Source organism: Branchiostoma belcheri, unplaced genomic scaffold (assembly GCF_001625305.1).
Source record: "Branchiostoma belcheri isolate BF01 breed outbred unplaced genomic scaffold, Haploidv18h27 scaffold9, whole genome shotgun sequence".
NCBI lineage: Eukaryota > Metazoa > Chordata > Leptocardii > Amphioxiformes > Branchiostomatidae > Branchiostoma > Branchiostoma belcheri.
The window spans coordinates 360,064-385,660 of NW_017804575.1; the positions used below are offsets into that span (position 1 = coordinate 360,064).

The 25,597-nt window shown below is 42.0% G+C and overlaps 2 protein-coding genes and 1 non-coding gene across 3 annotated transcripts in view; 1 reads left to right on the top strand and 2 right to left on the bottom strand.

Annotated features, from left to right (window-relative positions):
• Nucleotides 1–1,896: 1,896 nt before the first annotated feature.
• On the bottom strand, nt 1,897–11,141 carry LOC109487794 (tripartite motif-containing protein 3-like). The gene is made up of 4 exons (XM_019791862.1): nt 10,335–11,141; nt 9,964–10,058; nt 7,457–7,620; nt 1,897–3,106 (listed from the first exon to the last, which is right to left on the bottom strand). The coding sequence occupies exons 1-4, from the start codon at nt 10,890–10,892 to the stop codon at nt 1,989–1,991; spliced, it is 1,935 nt and encodes a 644-aa protein (XP_019647421.1). The 5' UTR covers nt 10,893–11,141; the 3' UTR covers nt 1,897–1,988.
• Nucleotides 11,142–15,858: 4,717 nt separating this feature from the next.
• Nucleotides 15,859–25,597, bottom strand: part of LOC109487567 — a 12,732-nt gene continuing 2,993 nt past the window's right edge. Inside the window, exons 2-11 of the mRNA XM_019791575.1 lie at nt 24,683–25,124; nt 24,082–24,384; nt 20,968–21,041; nt 20,435–20,505; nt 19,360–19,459; nt 18,525–18,747; nt 17,948–18,038; nt 17,509–17,657; nt 16,860–16,977; nt 15,859–16,246 (exon numbers count right to left, since the gene is read on the bottom strand). Coding sequence (XP_019647134.1) covers nt 16,119–16,246; nt 16,860–16,977; nt 17,509–17,657; nt 17,948–18,038; nt 18,525–18,747; nt 19,360–19,459; nt 20,435–20,505; nt 20,968–21,041; nt 24,082–24,384; nt 24,683–25,124 — 1,699 coding nt within the window. The 3' untranslated portion in view covers nt 15,859–16,118. The remainder of the gene's footprint in view (nt 16,247–16,859; nt 16,978–17,508; nt 17,658–17,947; nt 18,039–18,524; nt 18,748–19,359; nt 19,460–20,434; nt 20,506–20,967; nt 21,042–24,081; nt 24,385–24,682; nt 25,125–25,597) is intronic.
• On the top strand, nt 20,009–20,081 carry Trnav-cac. Its single transcript has one exon. It is a non-coding gene; the product is annotated as a tRNA-Val (tRNA).

The window sequence follows — 25,597 nt, forward strand, 5'->3', positions numbered from 1 at the left end:
CTGACATGTCTGAGGGTAAAATTCTGGGTTATCTGGTGAATGAGGCGCATATGTCTAGCTCAATGCCTGTACAAGCGCTTCACTGATCTGTCTTTGGAACTGTGAAAAGTCAAATATTGCAATAAATACTGAAAAAAAGTGAATTACGCATATCTACAGAGTCTGCTTCGTGTACAGTCTGCGTAACATGTAGAAAGACAACACGCGTTCAGGTCAATACAAATCTGAGGTAAGAGAAAGAGGTTACATATGCTATTCTGAAGTACAGACAAACGCTACAATCAGAGGTTAAAAGTTAGAGTCAGATATATCTGCAATGTATTTTGTTTGTGTTTACATGTAACATCTTTAAAATACTTTTGGATAGGATAGTCCAGGACTTAATCAACAGGTTTTCTTACTTCTGACATAACATGGCTTAACAAATACTAGTAGAACAAACAGGCAACATATTCTACCCCTAGCAGCCTCCTTTCGTACTGCATCTTCCCACTGCAGTTACAAGCATATACATTTTGCGCAAAAAAACAACAACAACACATTGGGTCTAAAGTATTCCGCTTTCCAGAGTTTTCGTAGTTACTGTGTGATTTAAAGGTAGACTCACTCTCCCACAGTTAGGCTATGTAATATCAAGAAGTATATATAGAAGAATGTCTTCTAAATATACGTAGAAGAAAGGAGTCATTATTATTAGAATTGTTAGGTTATTCTATATTGAGAAACAGCTGACATGAGTCCATATAGCAGCAGCAGCAGACAGACACGTACACTGGCAGCTGAACCTACACAGCCAATATCTCACCCTCCCACAGTCCAGTCAATAGTATAGATCTCTTTTATCTGTAAGTACTGTTGCCCCTGTTTGGTTAGTTGATGTTCGCTTGTGGAACGTCCAGCTGCAGTGAGGCAGCTTCAATGTGAGTGATTGTTTCTTGGAAAGATCCTCCCGTATGCCAAGCAGGACTCTCGCATCATGCAAGCAATGGTCCTGTGCACCGCGTTAACTGACAGGCAGGCCTTATCACGTTCGTAAACATACGTTCGTGGGTAAAAACTGCTTGTAGATGAAGTATCAGTACCTTTTGAATCATTTTTAAGTCATTTTAGTTTTCGCGAGACAATAACTTCTAACACTGACGTCACAAACGGCACAATATGTGCATCTTACAACCGCATTTTGCACTTTTTCGTGGAATAGAATATATAATATATATATAACGTTATATATCTACATTTACTTCAGTCGTAACTACAAAATCAAAACTGTTTTCACCACAGGGAAGTTGCTTCCTGTCTGAGACCTATTCGTAACCTGTGAGTGACCTTTTTTAACTGTGGTCTTCAAAACACCTGATCCAACGGGGGCCAAAGATTCCTGGATGCTCCTCCAACCCTCTCATGTAGAGATTCTATCTTTTCAATATTGATGTGCATTTTCTTGAGTTGAAATACTGTCCCTTTGCTAACAATACTTTTTGTACAACCACAGATGAACGTAACAGAGAGTACATGAATATTATTGTACATTTACACCTTTACAACATGAAAAACCTGAAGTTTATTTTTCCTACATCTCGCTCTTTGTGTTGGTATTTCAAGTCGTTAGCATTTTTTTACTTTGAACAGAAGCTCAAGCCAAACATCTGCTTGGATATTAAATGTTAGCCCACAGGGGCGTTTCATTGAATCTACTAAAAGCCTCATTTGAATGTGGATGCCAGTAGGGCTCTTTTCATTGGTCAACCAGACACGGCCTATTCCCCTCCATTTTGACCGATTACCGTTTTCCAGCAACCTAAGTAAGTCTAGTGAAGACTTGCCTTTATAACCACTTATTATAAGTGGAAGACTTAAAGTTTAACGGTTACATCTAAATGCATGAGTACATCTAGCTCATGACCGTCTTCCATGTCCTCCACTACCTGTGTTTACTGAAAGAAAGAAGAAAGTCATTCATGTGCTTGGAGATTATTCTTGCCACTCGATCAGAAGCGGAAGACTTTGACCCGACTGTTGTTGTACTCTGACACCACGAGTTTCCAGTCGCTGATGAGGGCCACGGCGCACGGACGGCGCAGTCTGTCTGTGGAGGCCACTATGTACCGCTGGAACTGGCCGTCTGAGCTGAACAACGCGACCCGGTTGTTCAGCCAATCAGCGACCAGGATGTTGCCGTGACTGTCCGCGCAGACTCCCTTGGGGTGGTCGAACTGGCCCTCCTCCTCGCCCTGCGTGCCGAACCGCCGCAGAAACTTCCCGCTCGAGTCGAACACCTTGATGCAGTGGTTGCCTTCGTCAGAGACGATGATGTCGTTCCGGTGATTGACGGCTACGTAGGACGGGTCGTCGAACTGCGTGTCGTCGTCGCCGTAGCCGCCGAAGGCGAAGGCGGGAGTCCCGTTTGGGTTGAGGACCTTCACTTGGTGGCCGTCGGCGTCGGAGATGACGAAACGACCGTTCGAATCCACGGCTAGTCCTACAGGGTCAACGACCCCAGAACTGTCATTGTGCCGGAAGAGTCGTCCTTGAGGAGTGCAAAGCTTGATAGACCCGTCGCATCCTAAGATGGCGATGTTTCCTTCAGGTGTGATCGCCACGTCCTTGGGGTATATGTCCACGTTGAAGGTGTGTCTGAGGTTGCCTGTGAGACTACTGAACACCTGCACGACCATGCTGTCGGAGTCAGCGACCACTATGTCCATCTCCCCTCGGACGGCCACGCCGCAAGGCCGGAGGCCCGCGCTGGGCGCCTCGGTCTGTAAGAGCAACGTCGCTCCGGCAAACGGGGCGTTGGATTTTGCCCAGAGCGGTTCGTCCTCGAGCTCTGGCACGCCGTTTGGTATCAAACTAGTCGGTCGCCGTTCGCTTGGCTTTACCTTCTTAGGGCTGGCCGGGTTTTCGGGATCTCTGGCTAAATCCATGCCAGAAGAGGGTTTGGAGAACTTTTCGATGGTCTTTTCGATCTCCTCCACCAGTTGGGAGTGGCGGTCGACTCTCATGTGACACTCCACGTGACCCATCTTCTCCGCAACCCACGACATGTCGTCATCGCGCATGACGTAACGGATCTCGCGAGACAGCGAGTCGATCTTCAGGTCTTCTCCTGTGGAGGAAAATAGACATGACGATTAGACAGTTTCCAACGTACGATCCATTGCTCAGTTACTTGCCTTTAATATCTACATGATATCATGATGTGACACACAGAAGCATGTGGGCAGAACTTACTGCGCCTGTGCGAAACCTGTAATGTACTACTAGGCTATGCATACCACTTCCAGAAAAAGTCTGGATTAAGGTCGTATTCGCGTATTTATCCATCTGTAGTTTTCAAGTGTTGTGTTGGAAAAGATATCGTCTGCAACGGACAAAACGTTGACCAAACATTGAACAAAAACCGTGAAAATCCGTGTTTCGCACAGGCATGGTACGTTATGCCGACGCAATTTTCATTTCAATGTCCCTGTGTGTTGGAATTGACAATTTAAAACTGCTTCAGAATTAATTCTACCATGTCCCAACCTAGCTTTGCTTGCATGACTTTCAGGCAATCCATTGATGACAATACAAGTACTGTGTATCACCTCATCCGATACCTCCAGTGGAATACTGTTTTCCGTAATTGCACCTTATGGTCGTAAAGCCAAACTCGTAAATATCCGGCTATCGGCATTAATGATGCATAGAAACTGTTGCAAAACGAAGTCGTATGGAAAAATCAATGGCGGGTATAACTTGATAACCGACAGAAATCGATTTACGCTGGCGTACATGTCTCACTTTCTATTCCCTCTACACTGAGGGAAGGAAATGAGCAGCAGGAATAAGGCCACAGCAAGTAAATTTTATGAATAACATTCTCCGCAGACTCCAAGACTAATGCGAGCGGGCGAAAAAAAAAGGCAGGCCGAAGAAAACAAGATTCCTACATTTTAAAATTTTGACTCAATCATTGTACAAATGGTTTTGATTCAGTGAGAACATCACATATACACAGCCAACATCACATATCACTGCATCAAAGTAAGAAACAAAACATTAAATCAGAGCCTTTTCTGCCATCCACGAACCGGCATGGCAACAGACATCTTTGCCATGGTGGTCACTGTCAGAGGGCAACTAATTTTTTTTTCAAAAATCAGGCGAAAATTAATGCTTGCTGATGTTATCCATAAAACTTACTTGCTGTGGCCTAAACGTCATACAGGACATAATGTAGTACTGGATAACATGGGCCGTATTGGTCGGGTGACTTTAAATACATGTACAGAGACTACAGACACAATTTTACAATGTATATTGGAAGTTTAATTGCAATTTTACAGATGTTGGAGAAAACATTGTAGAATGCATATTTCTTTTAGTAGTTTTACACCCCCTCCAAAACACATATGATGATTACTTCATATATGAATTCAGCTATGATTTAGGTCTGGCATAGGTTTACTTTTTGTAATTTTATAACAAGTTGAGCCATAGTAGTAAAATGCTGCAATATCAATTATTTTACGTTTTATCTGCATAAGGCTGTACCAAAATAACCTCACAACCAAGACGCTCTCATTAGATTTTGAGTTTATTAAAATAAATGAGTCTACTTCTAATTGTATATTACGTCTACGAATGTACAAAAACTTTGATTCAACGATTGAGATCGAAATTATTCTAAACCTTAAGCCAATGCAGATCAACAATATAACAAATATAAAAGCTGACCAACCAGAAACGAAGACACGTAATAATCAGGTTTAATTATAGAGAATACAGTACCAGCTACAGTTGAAATAGGACACCCGTTCCCATTGGTAACTCAACCGCCGTTTCACGTCGATTCATCATCCTCAATGACAGGTTTTTACTGAGTCTGCTCATGTTTGAACGCAGTAACAGATGTCTCTGTCTGACGTCTGATCCAGAACAATCTGTCATCTCTTCTTTTGTGAGTCGTACCTTATTACAGCCGATAATGATGAAGGAGTAGTCGTCTGTCATTTTAATGACCATACCTTTCAGGCTGCTGAATGTGCAGCTGTGCAACGTGCTGCGGTCGAAGAAAAAGTGTAGGGCCTTCTGTACATTGTTCAGTACAAGATCTATTTCTATCATGGGTTAAAATTAGAAGTGTTTGACTGAAGAACTTTCTCATTATTGTTGAAATTCTAGATTTGCGTCATGGATTTGATGAAGTACAAATGTTACACATAATAAATTTCGCCATGTTGTTGAGATTCAATTTCTGTCATGGATTGAAATTACAAATGTATGTAATATGCTACAGATTACTGTAAAAAGTGACTGACGTTATAATTTATTATTTTATTCTATTAGCAAAATCATAATTTATTGTGCACATTAGTAGCAGGTTAATAACTGCAACTTAAAACTATTTTATGTAAAAGAGCGTCTAATATTTCAAAATCTAAGACTAAAAAAAGGGAATATTTAAATATTAATGCAGGGAAAACATTAGTATTACCGTAATTTACGGTTATGGTTGATTTTGGTAGTTTTACCTATGAAGGTGGTGGTGGAGAATTTTGGAGCAAAATATAAGGGAAAAATCAAGTAACTTTATAATCATCAATACTGCACAACATTGGCTATCGACATCGAAGAATCGAAGCAATTTCGTGATGGCTGGTGCCACTATGTATGTTCAGGAGCCTTTTGCTGATTTCCACAACGATTTTCGACAGTAAATTAAGTGATGCGCCCGCCAGATGTTCCCAGGTTATTCCTATCACGTTCCTATCCGTGTAGCACAAAATGGAGTCGGGCGTTCCCTCCATTTCGCGAACCCCACTGGCAAAGATGTTAAAAATGATAAGTTATACTGCCAGGGTATTCAAGATCAAGAGGCTGATGAAGTTATTTGAGTGGGTGTGGAGTAAAATATGTTCGAATTCTCTGTAACGTCAACTGTCATTATTCCGCAAAGTAGCCTAAAAACAACCACATAGAAACGGTGATTTGAAAGTGTTGTATCAAGGGTATTGTCAGTAATATCTGACGTATGTACACTCCGAATTCAGCTATCCAGGATTTTCAATGCATTCTTGAGAATCGATAAAATCTTTTTTTTTTCGTTAAAAGCAGCGGCCGAACGGCGTAGGGTAATTACGAGAGTTGGCATTAACGACAACTTCGTTCCTGTCCCTAGTACTAGTATTTAAACCTCGCCGGCCTTGCGTTCTGTGTGAATGTCGATATTAAAACACCATCGTTAAGGGTTTAAAATGATCTTTATCATAATGTGAAAGTTACAAAATTACAAGATGAAAGATTGCTTGTTGGGTAAAGCCTAGGACAGCCCTTTATTCCTTGGTATACTAAGATGAGGGCGCAAGGCAAGTTAGTAAGACAATATGTTAAAAATTACTATGTGCATCCAAGGAGGTTGAAGGAGGGTCTTTTGAACCTCCTTGGTGCATCGTACATTTTGGTGTTTCAATCATCATTGATGATTGAGACCTTTTGCTCTAGCCCATTCTGGAGCCACTACTGTAGACTGGTCCGCCCACCGTAAGGGCTCGACAGTCTTTTATCTATTTGTACCCACTTAGATGTTTTATTTTAGATGTGTTTGTGTAATGTTGTGTGTCTGTGCTATGGGTCATTGAGCCTGAAATAAACAATAAATTTAAATTTAAATTACCCCGACCGATTCGCCTGCTTTGAGATAATACTATATCATGATATATAGTATTCACTCAGTACCCCCGGTTTTAGAAAGCCGATTTCTACTAATATATCTATTTCCTTTGAACTAGCATCATTCCTACCACGCAAGTCATTATTAAACAGCCTACGCGAGATCTTAGCGTGTGATAAGGACAGGGTTAAATCCGTTATTGATGACTGTTGCCGTTATGCCATTTCAAAAATGTTGTATCACCATCTATCTCGTGTTCACGGTTCACCACACAGGTACAGTCTGCAACTTTTACGGGCCTTTTACAGTAATGACCGTGCTCACGTTTGTAGTTTACAACGTTGGTGGAATGTATATGGCAGTGCCATTTAGAAGGCTATGCTATATGATACACATACACACGATTTATCATCTACATTTTTACTAGTATTGGTCAGTTAGTAGACAACATAAATATACAGGATGATTATTATGATTTTGAAACTAACGGCTCACGAACTTTCATTATTTTCTATAGATGATCATCAGGAGATGGGGAAAGAATCTTCAAAGTCAGGTAAGATTACATATTTGAAAAGTTGATAGATTTTCATCATTTTAATTAAAAGGTACGTCTTGGCTCTACGAAGCCATTTCAGTAATTCTTTTCTATTCGGATGTGGAACAACTGTGAGAATATGCATAATTTGCATATTGCCTTAGCTGTTGCAATCGCACATGGTCTTGGCTGCTATATCAGCCCATACTTGACCCACCCGCTAATTTGCATAATTGCAGCTGACAATATCGTCAGGCACTTACCTAAAGGTACGTCGGACAGCTTCTGCAGTCTTCCTGTCATCTGATTGGTCACGGAGAGAATCTCGGCGTCGTTCCCGAACTGCAGGACCTTCTCCGTGAAGTCACAGCTACTGCGCAGGCTCACCAGCTCCGTCTCCACCCTGTCCTTCTCTTCTTGCAGTTCTCTGAAAAAAAAAACAGATTTAGTTTTTGTATTTATCACTACAAACTTGTTATCATTTATGAAATTATCACGTCCACGGTACGACGATGAAGGTTAGACATTGATGATGAGATGATACACAAGCAACTGGATGGATTTTAGAGTTCGGATAGAGACGAACGGGTGGTTATATCAAATTTTATGTACAACTACGTATACGTACAATCCCTGAAGGATCTGAGCAATACATTTTTTTCAAACTTGACCATCATTATCATGAAATTTGATCTGACTTGATAAATTACAGCCTTCTCTCAACCCGGACGGGGGACGGTACCGACTTCCAACGAACTCTGACCCGGTGATGACGTCAAACGTGCGGAAAAATCACGCGGATACAGCACTTGGGTTATATACCTGATGAAGACTGAGAGATTCGGTCGAAAATTCCGGTGAGTCAAACCCTTTTGAGTTGGAGAACAGTTTATTTCTCATGACATGATCGTCATTAATCATGTATGATTCGTCAATGTATGACGCGTCTTTACAAATGATATAAAGGTATCATTCTGCACTGTTCCACATACAACTACTTGTGAGGGTGCCGTCACTATGCATTACCCTCTTCTGCGCACATGTAATTGATTGTTATGACAAACGTAATGTACCAAATATTGGTTTTAAGCAGCCACTGCGATAAATATTAACCCGAAAAGGTTGAAGTATAGCAGTGTTAAAGGCCGTCTAGACAGAACACGGTGTAGCCATAATCTCCAAGCAGATCCCTCTCGGTGGTACAGTATCAAATTGGCCAGGCAGTATCCATTAGCCAGAGAAGCTCCATTAGCCACCGACGGGTTGGTGGGGATCAGGACAAAAAAAAAAAACCGGCCGTATATAAAAAGGTAACGATCATTCCCCATAACCTCTGCTTGGAGAGTAGTGTAGCCATTCATTTGGTGCCGGGTTACACGGAAAACGTGACGTCATACATCACGTGATCGGCGTGTGTCACGACTAATGTCACGAGCACGCCTGAAATGTAATGGAATTTTAAAGTAGGGGCGATATGATTACTGGAAGAATGTGGATTAAGGAGGAAATGTCTAAGCAAGAAAAAATAATAGTAATATACAAAAACGTACTGCTAATTAAACCACAGTGTTTCACTACTATGACCCAAATATTTTATATTTTTGGTCTATTTACAATTCTGGCATTAGTAAAAATGTAAAATATGAAATGACAATCTGAACCAAAAATCAAATTATGTTTGTATCTGTAAGGCCAGTATAACCACTCTTCGGCGGAACGTTCCACCATTATGGAACTAAAACGGGAAGTTAAACATATTATTCTAACAAGGGAAATTGTATAACACAGTGATTACTGTAAATTTAGAAATATTTGCGCGTTAGTTGTTTTATTTTATTTTCATGACACGATTGACACCTCGAATATGTATTTTTACTGTATTACTTCCCACGTTCCATCTTTTCCCTGAAAAAATTGCCGCCCTTTCTCTCCATTGTAAAACGAGTGGTTTAAATCGCCATTTTCCCTACGCCTCTGTGTTGTTAATACAAAAGTGAATGTATGACATTGTCATTATCCGTGCCCCTCGCCGTGTCTGGTGTCTATCTACAGGACATGTGTGACCTCACTTCCGCCCTCATTTCCGGACAGGGCACACAGATAGGCCATACATACTCAGTTGTATGGTTCACGTTTAGTATAAGACCCAAAATTGATGCAAAACAAACAAAAAAAAACTTGACCTGACTCGTTGGTGAAAACGTGCTACAGCACGTGTTAATTCCACGTTAGTTCCAATCTACGACAAACCCAGTTACGACATATTTTGTCATTTTCTGGTAGTTGTGTGGTAAACAGCAACCATCATCATCATCATGGCTTGTTTCCCGTCGAACCAACCAACCAACCAACAAACAAACAAACAAACAAAATGACAGAACAGGTAACTGGCTAATTATCCAGCTAACAAATTAACACAAACATAACCTCTGTGAAGGTGGGGAAAACACAAGGTTTATCGATCGATGGCCAAACATCAGCGCATCAATATGTAAATCAATAGTACGTTGCACCGTGCATCTCATTATAAGAATGACAGTGGTCTCGTACCTGTGTTCGTCCATCTCATTATAAGAATGACAGTGGTCTCGTACCTGTGTTCGTTCATCTCATTACAAAAATGACAGTGGTCTCGTACCTGTGTTCGTCCATCTCATTACAAGAATGACAGTGGTCTCGTACCTATGTTCGTCCATCTCATCACAAGAATGACAGAGGTCTCGTACCTGTGTTCGTCCATCTCATTACATGAATGACAGTGGTCTCGTACCTGTGTTCGGCGAGGTAGATGGAGTCCAGCATGGTGAGGAGGTAGTCCTGCTGCTGCTGGATTGCAGCTACCACCTTCTCCGCTGTAGAGATCACCTGTAATGGATGAATGAAATGTTTACAATTCAGCGCGTAGCTGGTTGATGAATTACGTACTACATGTACCTATAACTACAAATGTACTTACTTTGAATCAGAATCATAACAACGCCGGTCAGCTTGCATGATAAAAGATACATGTAGTATCTGCGTGCTTCCTTGCTTTTAGCCATTCATGAATATCCCGATACAGTTTTATTCTTAGATTTATTGCAATACCATTGCTTAACAAATTTTATGACTGCTATAAACAATTATGTCAGGATGACATACCTCGCTCTCCACTCTCTCCCTCTCCTCTCTCTTACTGTCCTCCGCCTCGGACAGCTGTCTGATGGCGGTCTCGAACACGGGCACCTTCTCCCGGGCGGCCAGGAGTAACTCGCTCAGGTGCTCGCGTTTCTCGGTCACGACGTCGGACATGAAGACGTGTTTGTGTGTCTTGTGGTCCTTCTTGACGCACTGCGCGCAGACGGGGATCTCGCAGGGCTCGCAGTAGAACCGCACCGGGCAGTCCCCGTGAGAGTGGCAGCGGGTGTCTCCATCATCCGCCGCCCCGGCCTTCTCCATGTTCCCCGTCCGCAACTTCTCTCTCAGGCTGGAGATGAGGAAATTCCCCTTCAACCCGGCCACGCCATTATCGGGGAGGGCGGTCTCCTCTCGGCAGAGGGGGCAGGTGATGTTCCGCGCCTTCCCGGGGACGTACTTCACCAAACACCCTTCACAGAACGTGTGCAGGCACGGCAGCACCTTCGGCTTCTTGTAGTCCTCGAAGCAGATCTTACAGACGAGGAATTCCTCCGTAATTTCGTCCAGAATTTTCGCCGACATGTTGTCAGGCCGGTTTTTTTCCTTCCCTGCTGGGCTGTCACTTACACCCACCGCCCCCGCGTGCGATATTACCAGCCGGCCGCCCCGATATTAAAAACCGGTCACGCACACACTAGCTCATGATCGCCTGCGTTGGCATGGCAACGGGAGGTTAATAATTGATGAAATGGGTTGGCGGGGCCGGCTATATTCTCGTCTTCCCCACAGGCAAGGACATCACGGAACGAACGGCAAGCCCGTTTTAAATTCACCTTTGAAACCCGAAAACGTGTCTCGCCCAAACGCGCGGATCGATTTTGTCGGACTGAAGGATGCTGGATCCGGAGAGAGCCGACCGACCTATCGGCTGTCGGCAACCTTCGGTCAGGGACACGTCATTATAATAATGCCTATCCTATGACGACATCCTTGCTGCATAATGGTATGGCGGCTGGCGTTTTGATATAATATTGTCGTTTTTTCTCTGATCTTGCGCTATTTACTGGTTGCTATGTATTGAATGGTAACCATCGAAATATAGAATAGTGTCAAACAGAAAACTCTACTTCATCAGCGCAAAAAATGGCGATATTGTTAAACAAATGTTGGCTATATAGGGAGGCTACAAATTATGTGATGGCAGAACTCCGAGACTGCACACTAACAATTAGATCACTCCTGAAATTACCATGCACCATTACGAAACACAAGGCTAATATTATTACACATCGGCTGCTTTCTAATCAAGGGATCCGTCCGCCTGACTGAGCTGTCAATCACCGAGGCGTGTTGATAACAGGCTAGAAATTAGGCCACACCAACTCCGTTTGTGGTTCGTGAAACCTGGGGATAATAGTCAGGATGGGTCTCATGATCGAATACGTCACTTTGTGTGACAGTGTTGTAGTCCTGCAATTGAGTTTGAGTTTATTTGGATCCACAATTAGCATACATAGTTGCTGTTCTTCTACTCTCCAAGCAGAGGTTTGGGGTTATTTTTTAGCGTGTTTTAGGACTTTTTATTGGGGTTTCTCTTTGACACTTGGGTTTGGTGGGGAAAAAAATTAAGTGTCAAAGAGAAACCCCGTTAAAAAAATTCTAAAAACACGCTAAAAATAACCCCAATCCCAAACCTCTGCTTGGAGAGTACTGTTCTTCCTATATGGTCCTACGTTAATACAACTGTACATGAGGCACAGGAAAATCAACATATACATATACATTAACATTTATTTTTTTTATTTTCTACGCCTCAAATCAATGAATAAATCACGGTGACATTCGTCGTATAACTGTCGCAAGATCGTAGATTGTTGGCATTCTTGAGAGTGTCGTGTATGTGGTGTACAGAATTCGCCACCGAAACACACAGACAATGACGTCACGGCACTGATACTTGTACAGGTCACGTCTAAGCCATCAACCAATGTTTTAACAACTTATATTCACTTCCACGGTCTTCTAAGTGTTACGACAAAAGGTTAACGTACAAATAAGTGAGGAAACATCCAGTTGGCTCTGTTACGAGTTAAGTACAGGCAGAACGGATACGCCGTGTAAAAATCCTTCCTGAAGTGTCGGCTGCGGACTGTAGATAAAACAAATCGAATTTTGCCGGCGCCTTCTTGACTTGACTCATGTACCGTACGATAGAGAAGGCTGCCAAATGGCCTCTACAGCCAGGATTGTGTGCGCACTACAAACGTCAGTGTACCGTAATTCCTTTCCTTTTTTCGCTGCTGTACTAAGGTGCTTCCATGCAGAAGCCCTAATTAAAACCTCTACTATTCTTACTTAGTAAACTCTGCTAGCTTCATAAGACATTTACCAGTAGGTTCTCTGGCGCAAAGTTGCTCATTTTGAATTGACGCATGTTTACATTTTTGTAACATTTCAGTTTGGTTACAGTAACATACATGAGTCAAGTCCAGACGTTAATGTAGAAGTTAAGCGCCTAAATGTGTTCGGAGCCGCGGGACAGTTGAGTAAGATTTATCTGATGCCTGGTAAATTAAACCGTGACTGTGAGGCTGCTTTTCCCTAAGTGAACGTTGGATGAAGAGGACGGGACGACGCCAGGGTATTACCAACCACATCTTTACAAGCACGTCGGCAGAACGTTCTGTGCTCGAGCGAAATCCGTAATATCGTTTAGGGTCGTATTGGCGTATTTAAGGATGGTATCCAGTTGATGTTTTTTAAATGTACGCATGTTGTGTTGGAAAAGATATCGTCTTCAACGGGCAAAATTTTGATGCAACGTTGACCAAGCATCCACCAAAAACTCGCGTGATTTCGCGAGTGTTTGCACTCACGTGACTATGACGTACGTAACATCCGCCATGTTGGATGGTTAAACCTGAAAGTTGTCAGGTAAATTTGAATTTGTTATGATCTTTAATGTTACATACGTCTACACATACGCCTGTTATGTTACATACATCGTACACAGAGTTACGACAGCAATTTGAAACACTCTTTCCGGCAAAAAAGTCGTTCGACAAAAAAGTAGAAACTTGACGCATGTGGCTGTGCCCTAACAAAAGTAAATCTCCGAACCCAGACTGTTACCCGTCTCTGTTACAGTTCTGGCCACACACCAAGAGTTTGATCAATACAACAGCGGCGGGCGGTGCAAGCTTTTAAGGCACTTGTACTAATTACGTTGGGTGTTCGGTGTGTGTGCAGATCACGGGAGTGAGACAGATCCGTCGGGCGTGGGGAGGAGACAGTGTGATTACTCATCGCCCGCCCAACCAAAGCCTTGTGGAACCACTGTGCGTCCGTAGTCGTAGTTCTTGGACGGTAGCCACAGATCTAATAACCCAGTTATCCATCCATTCATCTTACCATCCGTTCATTCTTCTATTAAGTCATTCATTCATCAATGTACCAATCCGCCCATCCACCCATCCTTACGTTTTCGTGACCATAATGAGTAACTAAGGACATTTTGTAACTTCTTGTATCTTAAAACAATGTGTTTCATATCTTTATACATTAATTGTCCCCCAGTTTACTAGTATTCTCGTGTCATTTAGTAAAAATGACAATTCTACGCCAGTCCCTTTTTATACAATAAAAACAAACAGCAACATAACAATACAGGAGTTGTGAAAAAGTATTCCAGCAACATTTTGGTCGGGTTCATGACATGACAGGTCACACTGCAAATTAAAACTAAATACAATAGTGTATATACTAGACTTTTTCTCAAATATTATCCGGCGATTTCTTTTACAATAATACACCAACCCCTTCCACCATTTTCCTCTGTGCCCCAAAGTTAAGATTAGATAAAACAGATGGAGCCAGCCACTGTAATCCATTTCCAGCTAAATTAGTCTGATAGAAACTCCAATGGTTCCGAATAAGCTTACTGGCCGTGAGCCAGCTGACATCAGACGAATGCTAAGTTCATTTCGATTCAGACCTAACCGAGCGTGTGTGTGCGTGTGAGAGGTATTGTTAGCTTGGTCGTCCCATGGTAGCCTCCAGCAAACCTCCTAAAGGGGTTAGGATGGTAGAATTTGGTAAAAATCGGGCCAGACTGGCCAGGGGAGTTGGTTGAACATCAGGGTTTCATTTCACCTACGCCGGTAAATTTAGGTCACACCAATTTAATTTGTTGTTTTTCGGATTCGCCCTGTCCATTATTTTCTGATTTGCAAAAAAAAAAAGATTTTAGGTTCTGAATAAACTGCAAAACGCTCAATGAAAGACATATTTTGGCCTCAACGGTTGAAGAAAGTCCTTTTCTTCCTAGCTGTTTAAGTTTTTCAATGTAACGTTGCAAATTTGTTTCATTAAAAGTTCAAAATCTATTGTTTTAATTATACACCAGCCTGGTATGTTGACCTCATGGCTCATATCATAACATTTCCTGCCTTCATGGGGTGTCATGTCTTGGTCTGTTTTTTTAATATTTATTTCGCCCTGCCACTTTAAAAAAAAAAATCAGAGAAACAACAAATTAAATTGGTGTGGCCTTACGGTGGCGAAAAACCCTTGGGCAATTATTTTCCATATTTTGCTAAATTTGACTGTTTTTTAACCGTTAGTCTGGTGGAGACTATCCCCCGAGGCTATGTGACATATGTCTCGTGTGAATAGAATTATGGTTTGAACGACGCCACGTAATCCGGTTAGCCAGAGGACTCATTGTACCATGGACATTATCCTTGATTGTACTGAGTCCAATGATGCGTAGAGATGTAGGCCAAATGAAGTACATTCAAAGATAACATTGACTCATTCATCAATTTAGTTTGATTTTTTTTTCATCTCATCTGAACTGCAACTTTCTGTTTGTTACATCAGTGCAAAAAGAGTTTCCAGTAATCAACTGGAATAAAACAACACCATTTTTGCTCGCTCCCTTACATGAGACGTGAGATTTCTGTAACATGTGTTTGGCCTATTAAAAACAGAACTGGTGGCAGCTGTAAGCTATACAAGAAGCGTCACGCCATGTAGGTCACATGAGATTCACATGGACTTGTGTTGAGTGTTGTATTTCATATTCTTTCATTCTTTTAGTGGGGGTAAACAGCAAGTACTTGAATACAATGAAATACAACATACTTTGAGTATTTGCTGTTTACCCTACCTGTTCTCTGGATAGGATTGAATGAAAAAAAAGGAATGAATAACCTATTAGATATTCAACAGAACTTCGGGTTTAAAACCTCGAAACAAGAACTTGCACAGAATTTGCATTGACAGTCAGATCTTCGCTATGAGTTTTCTGAGAATCTGTCTGATGTAATAAGGAGGAGAATTAGACTTGCCAGAAAGTCCAGAAGTCGGTTTCTGGGAAACTATCAGTGAAACCACAATCAAGTTTAGTGCATTTATAAGAGAATCGCTAGGTGGCGTCAGTAGAGCAGAATCATTCATGACACAACAACAAATTTACACTCTTGCACTTACAGCATATTGCAGGATATAGACTGTAGTGTAAGTCAACTTTATTATAGAATTTCCGTACAATCCTTGCTACCATTTTTATTTTGAACAGTTCAAACAGTTTGAACTGCAAAAGTACACAGCATTGACACTAAAAAAGGCTGTGCCTTATAAAATCATTTCATATACATATCTACTCAGTTGCACCGTACTGTTTTGGCGTTTCCATTACAAATCATTAAAATTGCATTTGCAACATAGCAACTATTTAGCTCGCCAGTGCCCTTTACCCCTTTGACCCTCTATTTGACCTTGACCGTTTGACCTTGTGACAGCGCGCTATTTGCCGTACTTCTTCCTGAGGCGCGTCACCATGGTTTCCACCATCTTCGGAAGGTCATACTCGTGATTCCACCCAAGGTCATTCCGCGCACCGCTGTCGTCGAACACTTCCGGCCACGTGTCAGCTGAACCGGAAATAGAAAGACATTGGTCGTATATGACACAATACCCACAATTAGTTCAATGACACAGCGCTGTCATATAATATTTGTATCTATCACCACCTTACAGAAAAGACCACTCAAGGACGAATTCAGTGATTGAGACGATGAGATTAGAATTACGGCAAAACACCACTAACGATGCAACATGGGATTCTTTTTAATATATCTTCCAACATTTTTTACTAGACATGGTGACGGTTGACTTTTGTTTACTAGACATGGTGACGGTTGACATAACTCAGGTTATATCAACTTATTTTATACCGCCACCAACGCAGAGGACAAATACAGCACAGGGCAATACTCAGTTTCACTTGAGTTAAGTGAAAGTCGTGTTAAGTGCCTAATTTTCCAAGGGCACAAGATCGGTGGCATGTCAGGACTCAGGTTCCGAGTCGAGTACCCTGCCGTTACGCCACATGATCCCACCACCATTCAATTTGTTAGGGTATGTAACACATGACACTACATATATAAATGCACCAAAATAACTATAAGGAAGTTTTGTCCATGGTGCTGAAATACCTTCATCTGAACACTAGTGGCTTGGCATGAGATGATGGCCCAAACATACCGATCTGTTGTCTGTCGTCCGGTTTGTAGGTGACCTCCAGGTTGGGGATGTGTTTCTTTAGCTCCTCCGCAATCTCCTCCGGCGTGAAGCTCATGGCTGTGATGTTGTACGTGCGCAGCTGGGGACCAGAGTTGGAAAGGATCCACAAGTTATTCAAGTGTACTGTGTATTCCTAAAGGTATCTAATTACATTGTCTTATTAGGTTAGTTTGACTAATGACACAATCTTGATAATTGCGTCGTCGTAAGGCAATGAAGTATTGTTTACTAGTATGGTTTGTCTGCGTGTCCGCGTATCTTAAATGCAGTTTCAGCATGGTCTGACAGAGGGTGCTTTCCAAGGATGAAGTCTTTTTATCCGTCTCTGATTGCCTTGTTCCTTAACAGGATTTGTTTGGGGAATTGTAGTTGTACGTTCAGAGTATGGGCACAACGGACAAAACTTAAGTACAGCTTCAACGATTAAAACGTAAGGCAGCGAGTGACTTTCTTTTCCTACAATGGAATCAAAAACACGCTAAACAGGCAATGTCTTGAAAATATTTTTTTCCACTGGAGATGAATGCAGGTGGTTAAATGATCTTCTTCACAGTCGAACTTTTCCATCCCTCCCCTATTAAAAAGACCCGTGTGTGTGATTACGTAATACCTTCCAGTCTTCATCCGGGGCCTCTAGCATCTCGACAGTAGCCCGGATGCAGTCGGGTAGGTACATCATGGGCAGGCGCGTGTCCGGCCGAAGGTAACACTCAAACTTCCCCGTCTGGATAGCGTCATGGAAGATCGCTACTGCATAGTCTGAAAGCATGCATGGAAAAATCTTTCAACATTGACTACATAGTTGCTATGTACTACTAGAGGATAGGGAAAAACTACCCTTCTGCCCTATTTTACCAGCAACGTATGTTGTGGATGTCAATTAATTAATGAATGGTTGTTAAAAATCTTTTGTCCCTTTCTCTTGTACGATCATTAGAATACGCATCGAAAAATACGTCAAACTGAAATCTACACAAAATTTGACAAATTCAGTTGCTTTGTTTGCAACATAAACCGCCATGATGATGATGATGATGATGATGGTGTACCTGTGGTTCCTCCTCCTGGCATGGTGTCGGCCGAAATGACTCCTGGGAAGCGAGCGCTCCGGAAGTCCAGTCCGAACCTGTGGTTGTAGTACTGTACGTATGTGGATGGCGATTATGGTAACGTTAGTTACTAAAAACTGGGAAGCGCCTTTTGGTACTTTGTTGAACATATCAATCTCCAAACAGATTTAAACAGTTTTCGCTGGAATTGTCTGCTTGTTGCTGGAATTGCATGTTTGTTTATTCATGTTTAAGATATAATGCACAATAAGATATAAACAGAATACGTTAAAATTGTATAAGAGAAAAAATGTATATGCAGTAGGGTTAGAAATAAGCCTACACATACAGCCCTCATCCTTGCTAGCTAAACAATTAGTACTAATATGATGAAACTAACATAATGATTGAAAAGGAATTAACGGAAAACAAAATATTATACCAAAGAAATTTTGCGCGCTCACTATCTGGTAGAGACAAAAAGACACTGTCAGGCAGACAGACAGACAGAGAAACCCCCTTAGCCTACTTATTGTTTAGTTTTGTTTATGTACTTACAGTACAAAACAGCCCTTACCTCCCCCATGAGTTCCGCGTGCACCTTGGCCACCCCGTAGATGGTGCGGGGCCGCTGGATGCAGAGATCGGGGGTGGGGTTCCGCGGGGAGGTGGGACCGAAGGCGCCGATGGTGGACGGTAGGAAGAGCCGCAGGTTGTAGTTCTTACACAGCTCCAACATGTTGTGCACGGACTCGATGTTGATCTGGATAGCCAAGGGCACGTTGGATTCTCCGATTACGCTGTGAGGGGAGGAACAACAGATTTGGTCTTTGCAGTCACGTGACTATGACGTATTCTAGCGCCTAGCGCCCGCCATATTGGTGGGTTAAACTATCTTACACAGCTCCAACTTGTTGTACATCGGCTTGGTGTTTATCTGAAAAAGGGACGAAAGCCAAATATATAACGCCCAATATGATCGTGAGTTTCTCATAAGCAATTAACCACAACCTTAGCTTATAACAAAACAATAAATATAACATGACAATAGAAGCGTTGCTAACAGTTGGATAAGACATTATGATATAACAAAATGCCTCCAAAATTTGCACTTTAACATAAAGCAAAGTTTGCGTATTAGCGCGGGGTAGTACTTTTTCTTTGGGCTTTTCAGGCAAACGAGAAGTTATTCATTAATACAAATTATTTGAAAGTTGATGTGTTTACGTTAGATGTGTTTACGTTACATATAAGGTACTTCTTAATGTAAGGCACATCTTAGATGTGTTTACGTTACACATAAGGTACAAACTTAAGGGAAAGTTCGTTAATACCAATTTTGTAACAATGTTATCTTCTGAGGTTAACTTTGTTGACCTTGTAAAAACTATTACTCCCCCCCCCCGCCTCACCTGAGCAGGGCGCTGAAGTGTACCACCCAGTCGATGCGATGATCCACCACGAACTGCCGCATCATGTCCATATTCATCACGTCTAAGAACTTGTACGGGCCTGTAGGGAGAAAGTCATACAGTACGTAATGTTAGCCAATGAGACAATCCCCAACCTGTTTTGGAGGGGAAGTTACTAGCCAATCAAAGTGCGTCAAATATTGTCATTTCTATATTTATGTTTACAGAAGGAAAACATGTTCCTTTTGCTCTGTTTCTTCTTCTTCTCCAAAGCAACAAGGTCAATGACCTGAACCAAACGTCTGTCACCATGGTAACTAGTATTGGGTTACATCATTTAGACTCCTGTTTGACCATACATGTATATATGAATGTGTGTTGAATAAGAATTAACAAAGCGGACCATATGCGAAGGTAACACTATGCATTTGCTTTGCAAATGTAACCTTTCTAGTTTTTTTTTGTTTGTTTGCGTTTGTACGTATTGATGAAAGTGGGTGGGGCGCTACTGCGCGTTGTTTACGTCTCGGAGGCCGTTACCTTTCACAATTGTCAAGCAAAGTCTTATTTGTGAACATCCTTATCTAATGTGTGAATGCGCAAATACTGTTTATGCACTTTGTAATATGCAATGTCCACGTCGTCAGCGGTCACCGTAGTGTAGTGGTTATCACGTGCGCCTCACACGCGCAAGGTCCCCGGTTCGATCCCGGGCGGTGACAAAATTTTAGCACAAATTTTCATGAATAGGCACTTTTAAAATTTTTCATCAAATGTTTAATCAGATATCCACAGAAAGATAATATCTTTTTTTCTGCTCGCAACTTTCTTCGTCATAGACATAATTTCTTTTACCATCTATCCGTAATAGTGCCACATGTCCAACCCATAAGGTAACCATTTTGAATAAGGTCCTATGTTGGAGTGAGGCTTGTATCTAAAATAACCATAGACTCCTCTAAATGTACACAAGTTGCTCACTATATCACTGGTTAGTCATGAGTGACGATGTGACGATACTTAAAGATCTTTAAATCTGAAAGGACAATATAAGAGGATGAAATCCCAGACTGACCGCTCGCCGCCAGCTCCTCCTCCGGAAATCTCCGACCTGTGGCGATCACATTGTCCCGACCGTACTTCTGTCTGCGAGGGAGTAAAGAAAAATGATTTGATTTTCCTTCATTTATTCTTTCCCCCATTCATTCTCTCTTCCTCTCCTTCCTTCCTTCCTTCATTCTTTCTTTTATTGAGTGGAAAAATGCAATACTAATCAGTCTATGATGGATGGAATCACGTTCGAACACGTTATTAGGTGTTTGCACTCACGTGATTATGACGTAAGGGATTATCCGCCATATTGGATGGTTAAACACTTTTAAGTGTTTAAAAGTTTGAGGTCTCCACTTGAGTTTGAAAGCTGTATGCGTCATTCTATTCACGTGGGAATACTTCACATACAGATGAATTCATAGGGCTGACCTTTCCGGGTTAACCAAGGACATTATATATAATGTTTTTGGTTTAACCAGCCAATATGGCGGCTGTGACGTCACTTACAAACACCTTGTAAACACCTTGTATAGGTGGAATATGTTCTTGTCTCACCTGAGTTCCTCCGCTAGCGGCGCGCCCAACTGTCCCTGGACACCTGTGAAACACACAAGGTTACTCATAAACACCTGTATGACGTACAAGTTTACCAACAAACACTTGTATGACTCTAGCGCTTCCCCCGGAGTGTTTGTGTTTCCACCAGGGGTCGCTGAGGCCACGTACACAGCAAAATAAGTGGCTTGTGTGGATAGATAAATGATCCGTGCGTCCATGGACTTTGCTCTTGTAAGCTGAAGGGAGGGGAGGAATATTGAATGAATCAAGAAGGGGTTAAATGGAAGGAGGAAGAGAGGGAATCGTATGGGGGGGGGGGGTCAAGAAAGAGGGGCTATACGGCGAAAGAGAATGGAATAGGACCTTTCCTTCAGCACGAAACTGCACTGAACCAAAAATATTGTCATGAGATAACTTCAAAGTGCCTGAAGCTAAAACAGCATATGCAAATGTAGAACACAGACCCTAACTTCTTTATTCTTCTTATTGTTAATTTTGCTAATCAAAAATCGATAATGAAGAAGCAGCTGCACAGGCCTATGCGCTCTGTTTTGGGCGTGTATGATAGTATATCTCCTCTATCTATTATCATAATGTATTTACATTTTTCCTCTCTCTTTATCCCTCTCATTTTTTATCGTCAAAAGCCTTTCTGGCAAAGTTTATCCATAGCTGTAGGTGTTGGCGATGGGTGAAACCATTCTGCAAACTCAGCGGGGTTTCGGGCTGCATAATGTTGACTTCTCTAACGGTTCAACAATGGCATGTGAGTGAACAGGTGGGCGTATACATACATGCGGCAACAAAACAAGCTCGCAATGTAAGATCTCTCATTCAAACAGCGCTAAAACCACCCCCGATCATTTCGTGCTGCTTTTTCTTTTAATCATTAGCTAGACGAGACAGGTACTCATTGAACTACACTGAGGAAGTATGAAGTGTGATTCTTAGGTGAAAGTGTCTGGGCACGTTGCACGGTGTTTGCATTGCGGAGCTTATAGCTTAGCGTTGTTTTGTCGCCTAGAACACGGATGTCCCGCAAGGTATGTCAACAAGCTCATACCTAGAACGATATACAGAATAATGTCATATTCGCGTAAATGAGGATAATATCATGTCTATAGGTTCAATGTAGTTGTGTCCGAAGAAAAGTCGCATGCAACGCTTGTTTTTCTGGTACAACATTGACCGAACTGACATTAGAAACCGCATGCTTGGCACGCTCTGGATGTACGTGCCATGCCAATGCAACAATGCACAAGAAAGAGACCGTAAATACGGATGTGCAAAGACACAGGGGCACACAGGAATCGGTTCTCACCTGTTATCAGTATTCTCGGTCCGTTAGCGACGCTCGACGCGTGAAAGCACCTCGCCAGCCCGGGCAGCCCTCGTTGGACAAGCCGACCACTCCAAGCCATGGCGTTATGTAAACTTGCAACGCTACGAAACCCACTCAAAAAGGGCTGCATTGACTGTTCTGAACTTCCTACGAACCTTGCATCAGCTTGGTTGCATGACGCAAGACCACTTCAGCACGTCATAACATTCAACCAATCAGACCGCCGCTAGATCCTGGTGACCAATCAGCGACGACCTGGGACTACCGCCAACCAATCGCAGTGCGCACAGCTGAGAAGGCCTTTGCGAAGAATAAACAGTCGTCACACCAGGATATAGTACTGTGCAAACATACTGAGTTGTGTTGGGCGATGAAACAGGAATGCGTACCAGCCGGAATATCGAACAAACTCTTCTCGACATTACACTAGCCAAAGAATTTGGTCAAAAATAAGGGATAGTTTCCCCTTGGCAATCGTTCACTTAAATTTTCCCGAATCATGTCTTAGGTAGACACTGGTTTTCTGATTTTAATTTTTGCTCAGTGCTAAAATCCCCGTGCGCGAGATTTGGTTGTTTGGTTTGCCCAGGAAGCTGAACAAACTAATGCCGAGTTGGGAAGACTGTGACATTCTCTACTTGATCCCTGACTTGATCCAATGTGTGTGCCCGAAAAACAGGACAAGTTGAGAAACCCTCCTTGCATCTGCTTGGAGATTAGATGAAACGCCTAATGCATATACACCACATACACATGTAGCTACACACAGAATCGGTTTAGAAATTTTAGCATAAGGGAAAACTAATTTTACAACAAACGAAAGATTTTCTTGTTTTCCATTTTGGCAACGGACCGCAAGCAAGTTAAATTGGTATGACGTCATCATCTCCAGTTAAAGGGTCACTGACCTTTGTGTGACCTACAGTTTACTGTCCTACATTAGAAATATAGAACTCAAAGATCGCAAAACTCCAAAAAGGAGGCAAGGATTCTTCTTATAGTGGTCATATCTTTAAAATGGAGTGTGCATGTGTCCTTCAATAATATCCGCCTCGATATATTACTTATCTACGGTTATCACAGAGGGCAAGGTTTAGGTCAACCAACGGCTGCCAGGGTTCCCATTCTTGCTGTCAACTAGTATCTACTGAAATAGTCTTCTGACAATTCCAGCAGTTGACAGTCGCTATGTAGGTATGTACTGAGATATTTAATCACCGGTGCACCATTCATCTATCCATTCGTCTGCAGTGAGAAATAATTCCGCCTGGTAGCGTTTCGGCGTGAGCTGGCAGCCCCTAACATTACAAGTGCGTTAGACAATTATATTGATGGCTGCAAGTAAACATATCTAAACACGTAAGTGTATTCTGAACAAGCGTTGTGTTTTTTAAATTCATTTATATTATATTGAGACAAAATTGGGGTTTCTCTTATCTAAAATATGAGGAATTGCGTCAACGACAAATAGCTGCCTGAAAGCCTGAGTTTTAGATTTATATCATTTGTAGCTGAAAACGGAAAATCATGATTCAATGTTTACATCTTTATATAAAACAATTGGTTTTCTTATTAGAAAATTATCTCTTCTTGGCATAATAGACACTCAAAATCACATTAGTTATACAAAGAACATACGAAAGGTAAAATATATACCCAACCTCCACAAATGTGTGAAAACCGTATTGCAAACAATAAAACACAAAGATTGCTGTCCTCAGCACAAAAACTGGCACGTCAACAACAAAAGCCATGACGAAGGCAACCACGTGATTCAGATGAGGGTCGGGATCGATGACGTCATACTGTAGTAGGCGATGACCTTCGTAACCGACGGTCAAGGTCATGAAGATGAAGGCGAGGCAAACAAAGGCGACGATGGCGTTTGTTAGAGCGAACTTGTCTTGGAAGAAAGCCGTGTCTTGAAGGAGGTGTGTAAGGAGGGAAGAAGCGCTGATCGTCTGCAGGGTCCAGTAGAGGCAGAACTCCAGGTGCTGTCTGCGATGGTGGTGCCACGTCATCACGTGTGACGTCAGTAAGATAACGGCAGAGATTTGAACCATCCTGGCGACCTGTCAGAGACATTGATATAACATTTTCATTGATCATCTCAGTTAAGTTATGCTTATGAACAGCCACAAAATTACGTGAATGTTCTCCCATTATGGTTTTAGGGTAGGAAGAAGAGACTAAATTTCAATGCAATTTGGATCTTTTCAGGAGTCTTTATAAATCAAGAATGCTTCTGTTATATAAAATGTAGGATGTAGAGACATGTGACAAGTAAGCGCAATATACAAAGTGACAAATTTGAAAATACCGAATTTCTTGAAAATTGCATGAATTTGATTTAAAGAAAAATTAGCTTACGTCATCACCATCCCATGATCCCCAGCTTCCCGCCATATTTGAGAAGACGTCAGACGTGTTGATTGCCGAGTTTGTGACGGTTGCTTCAGCATCTACCACCAGCCCGTACATCTTCTTTATGTCGTCCGAAATTGTGGTGACGTTGAGAGAGAAAACGGTCTCTGTACGGCCGAGGGAGTGCAGTACACACCTGCACAGATAGGCGGCGCAGTCCACCACGCATGCCGCGTCACCGCATTGATTTGTGTCGTTGGTGATCGCAGAAAAAGTGTCGTCTGATTGTGACGTATTTGATGCTGTAGGACGATTTGAACCGAATCCGAATGCCTGTATCTCTGAGCATGCGCAGTTAGCACCTTTCTCCGACCGGAAAACCCAGGGAACGAGATCCACGCAGATGTAGGTGAGGACCTGGACGGAGAACAGGAAATGGACCGGCCACCTGCAGGATTGTGGGATGAAAAAGACACTGAATAAAAACTGGATAAAAAGTTAAGAACGACTAGCAAGGACTGTGTTCAGAAAGAGCGGAAAGAATACTGACATTGAAAGTAAGAAGAAGAGAAATTGTCCTAAACAGACAAGGAGAAAAAGAATTGAAGAAAAAAAAATATATATATATATATAAATCTGTTAATTAAACGTTCAAAATTTTCCTCGCGCAGATTTCACACTAAATTTGCCATTGTTTAAAGGCTCTGTGTATCCTAATTGATTGCACATATGCACGCGTGCTCGTATATGTGCATATTGCATATATATGATATTGCCACTCCTTTCCATTGTTATATGCACGTACATAAAAAGGCCTTTGGAAAATGATAAAAAAGATCAAAGAGGTAGAAAAAAGCTGTGGTAGAATAGCCTGGGTACCATCCCCAGTAGTATATTCGCAAACTCTATAAACTGTTATAG

Bases quoted from the DNA above. Each gene is read 5' to 3' on its own strand.
- LOC109487794 (XM_019791862.1), bottom strand. From the start codon at position 10,892: ATGTCGGCGAAAATTCTGGACGAAATTACGGAGGAATTCCTCGTCTGT. The intron at 7,621-9,963 runs GTACGAGACCAC...TTTTTTTTTCAG, and splicing joins ATCTACCTCGCCGAACACAG to AGAACTGCAAGAAGAGAAGG. The intron at 3,107-7,456 runs GTAAGTGCCTGA...TTTCCTCCACAG, and splicing joins GCTGTCCGACGTACCTTTAG to GAGAAGACCTGAAGATCGAC.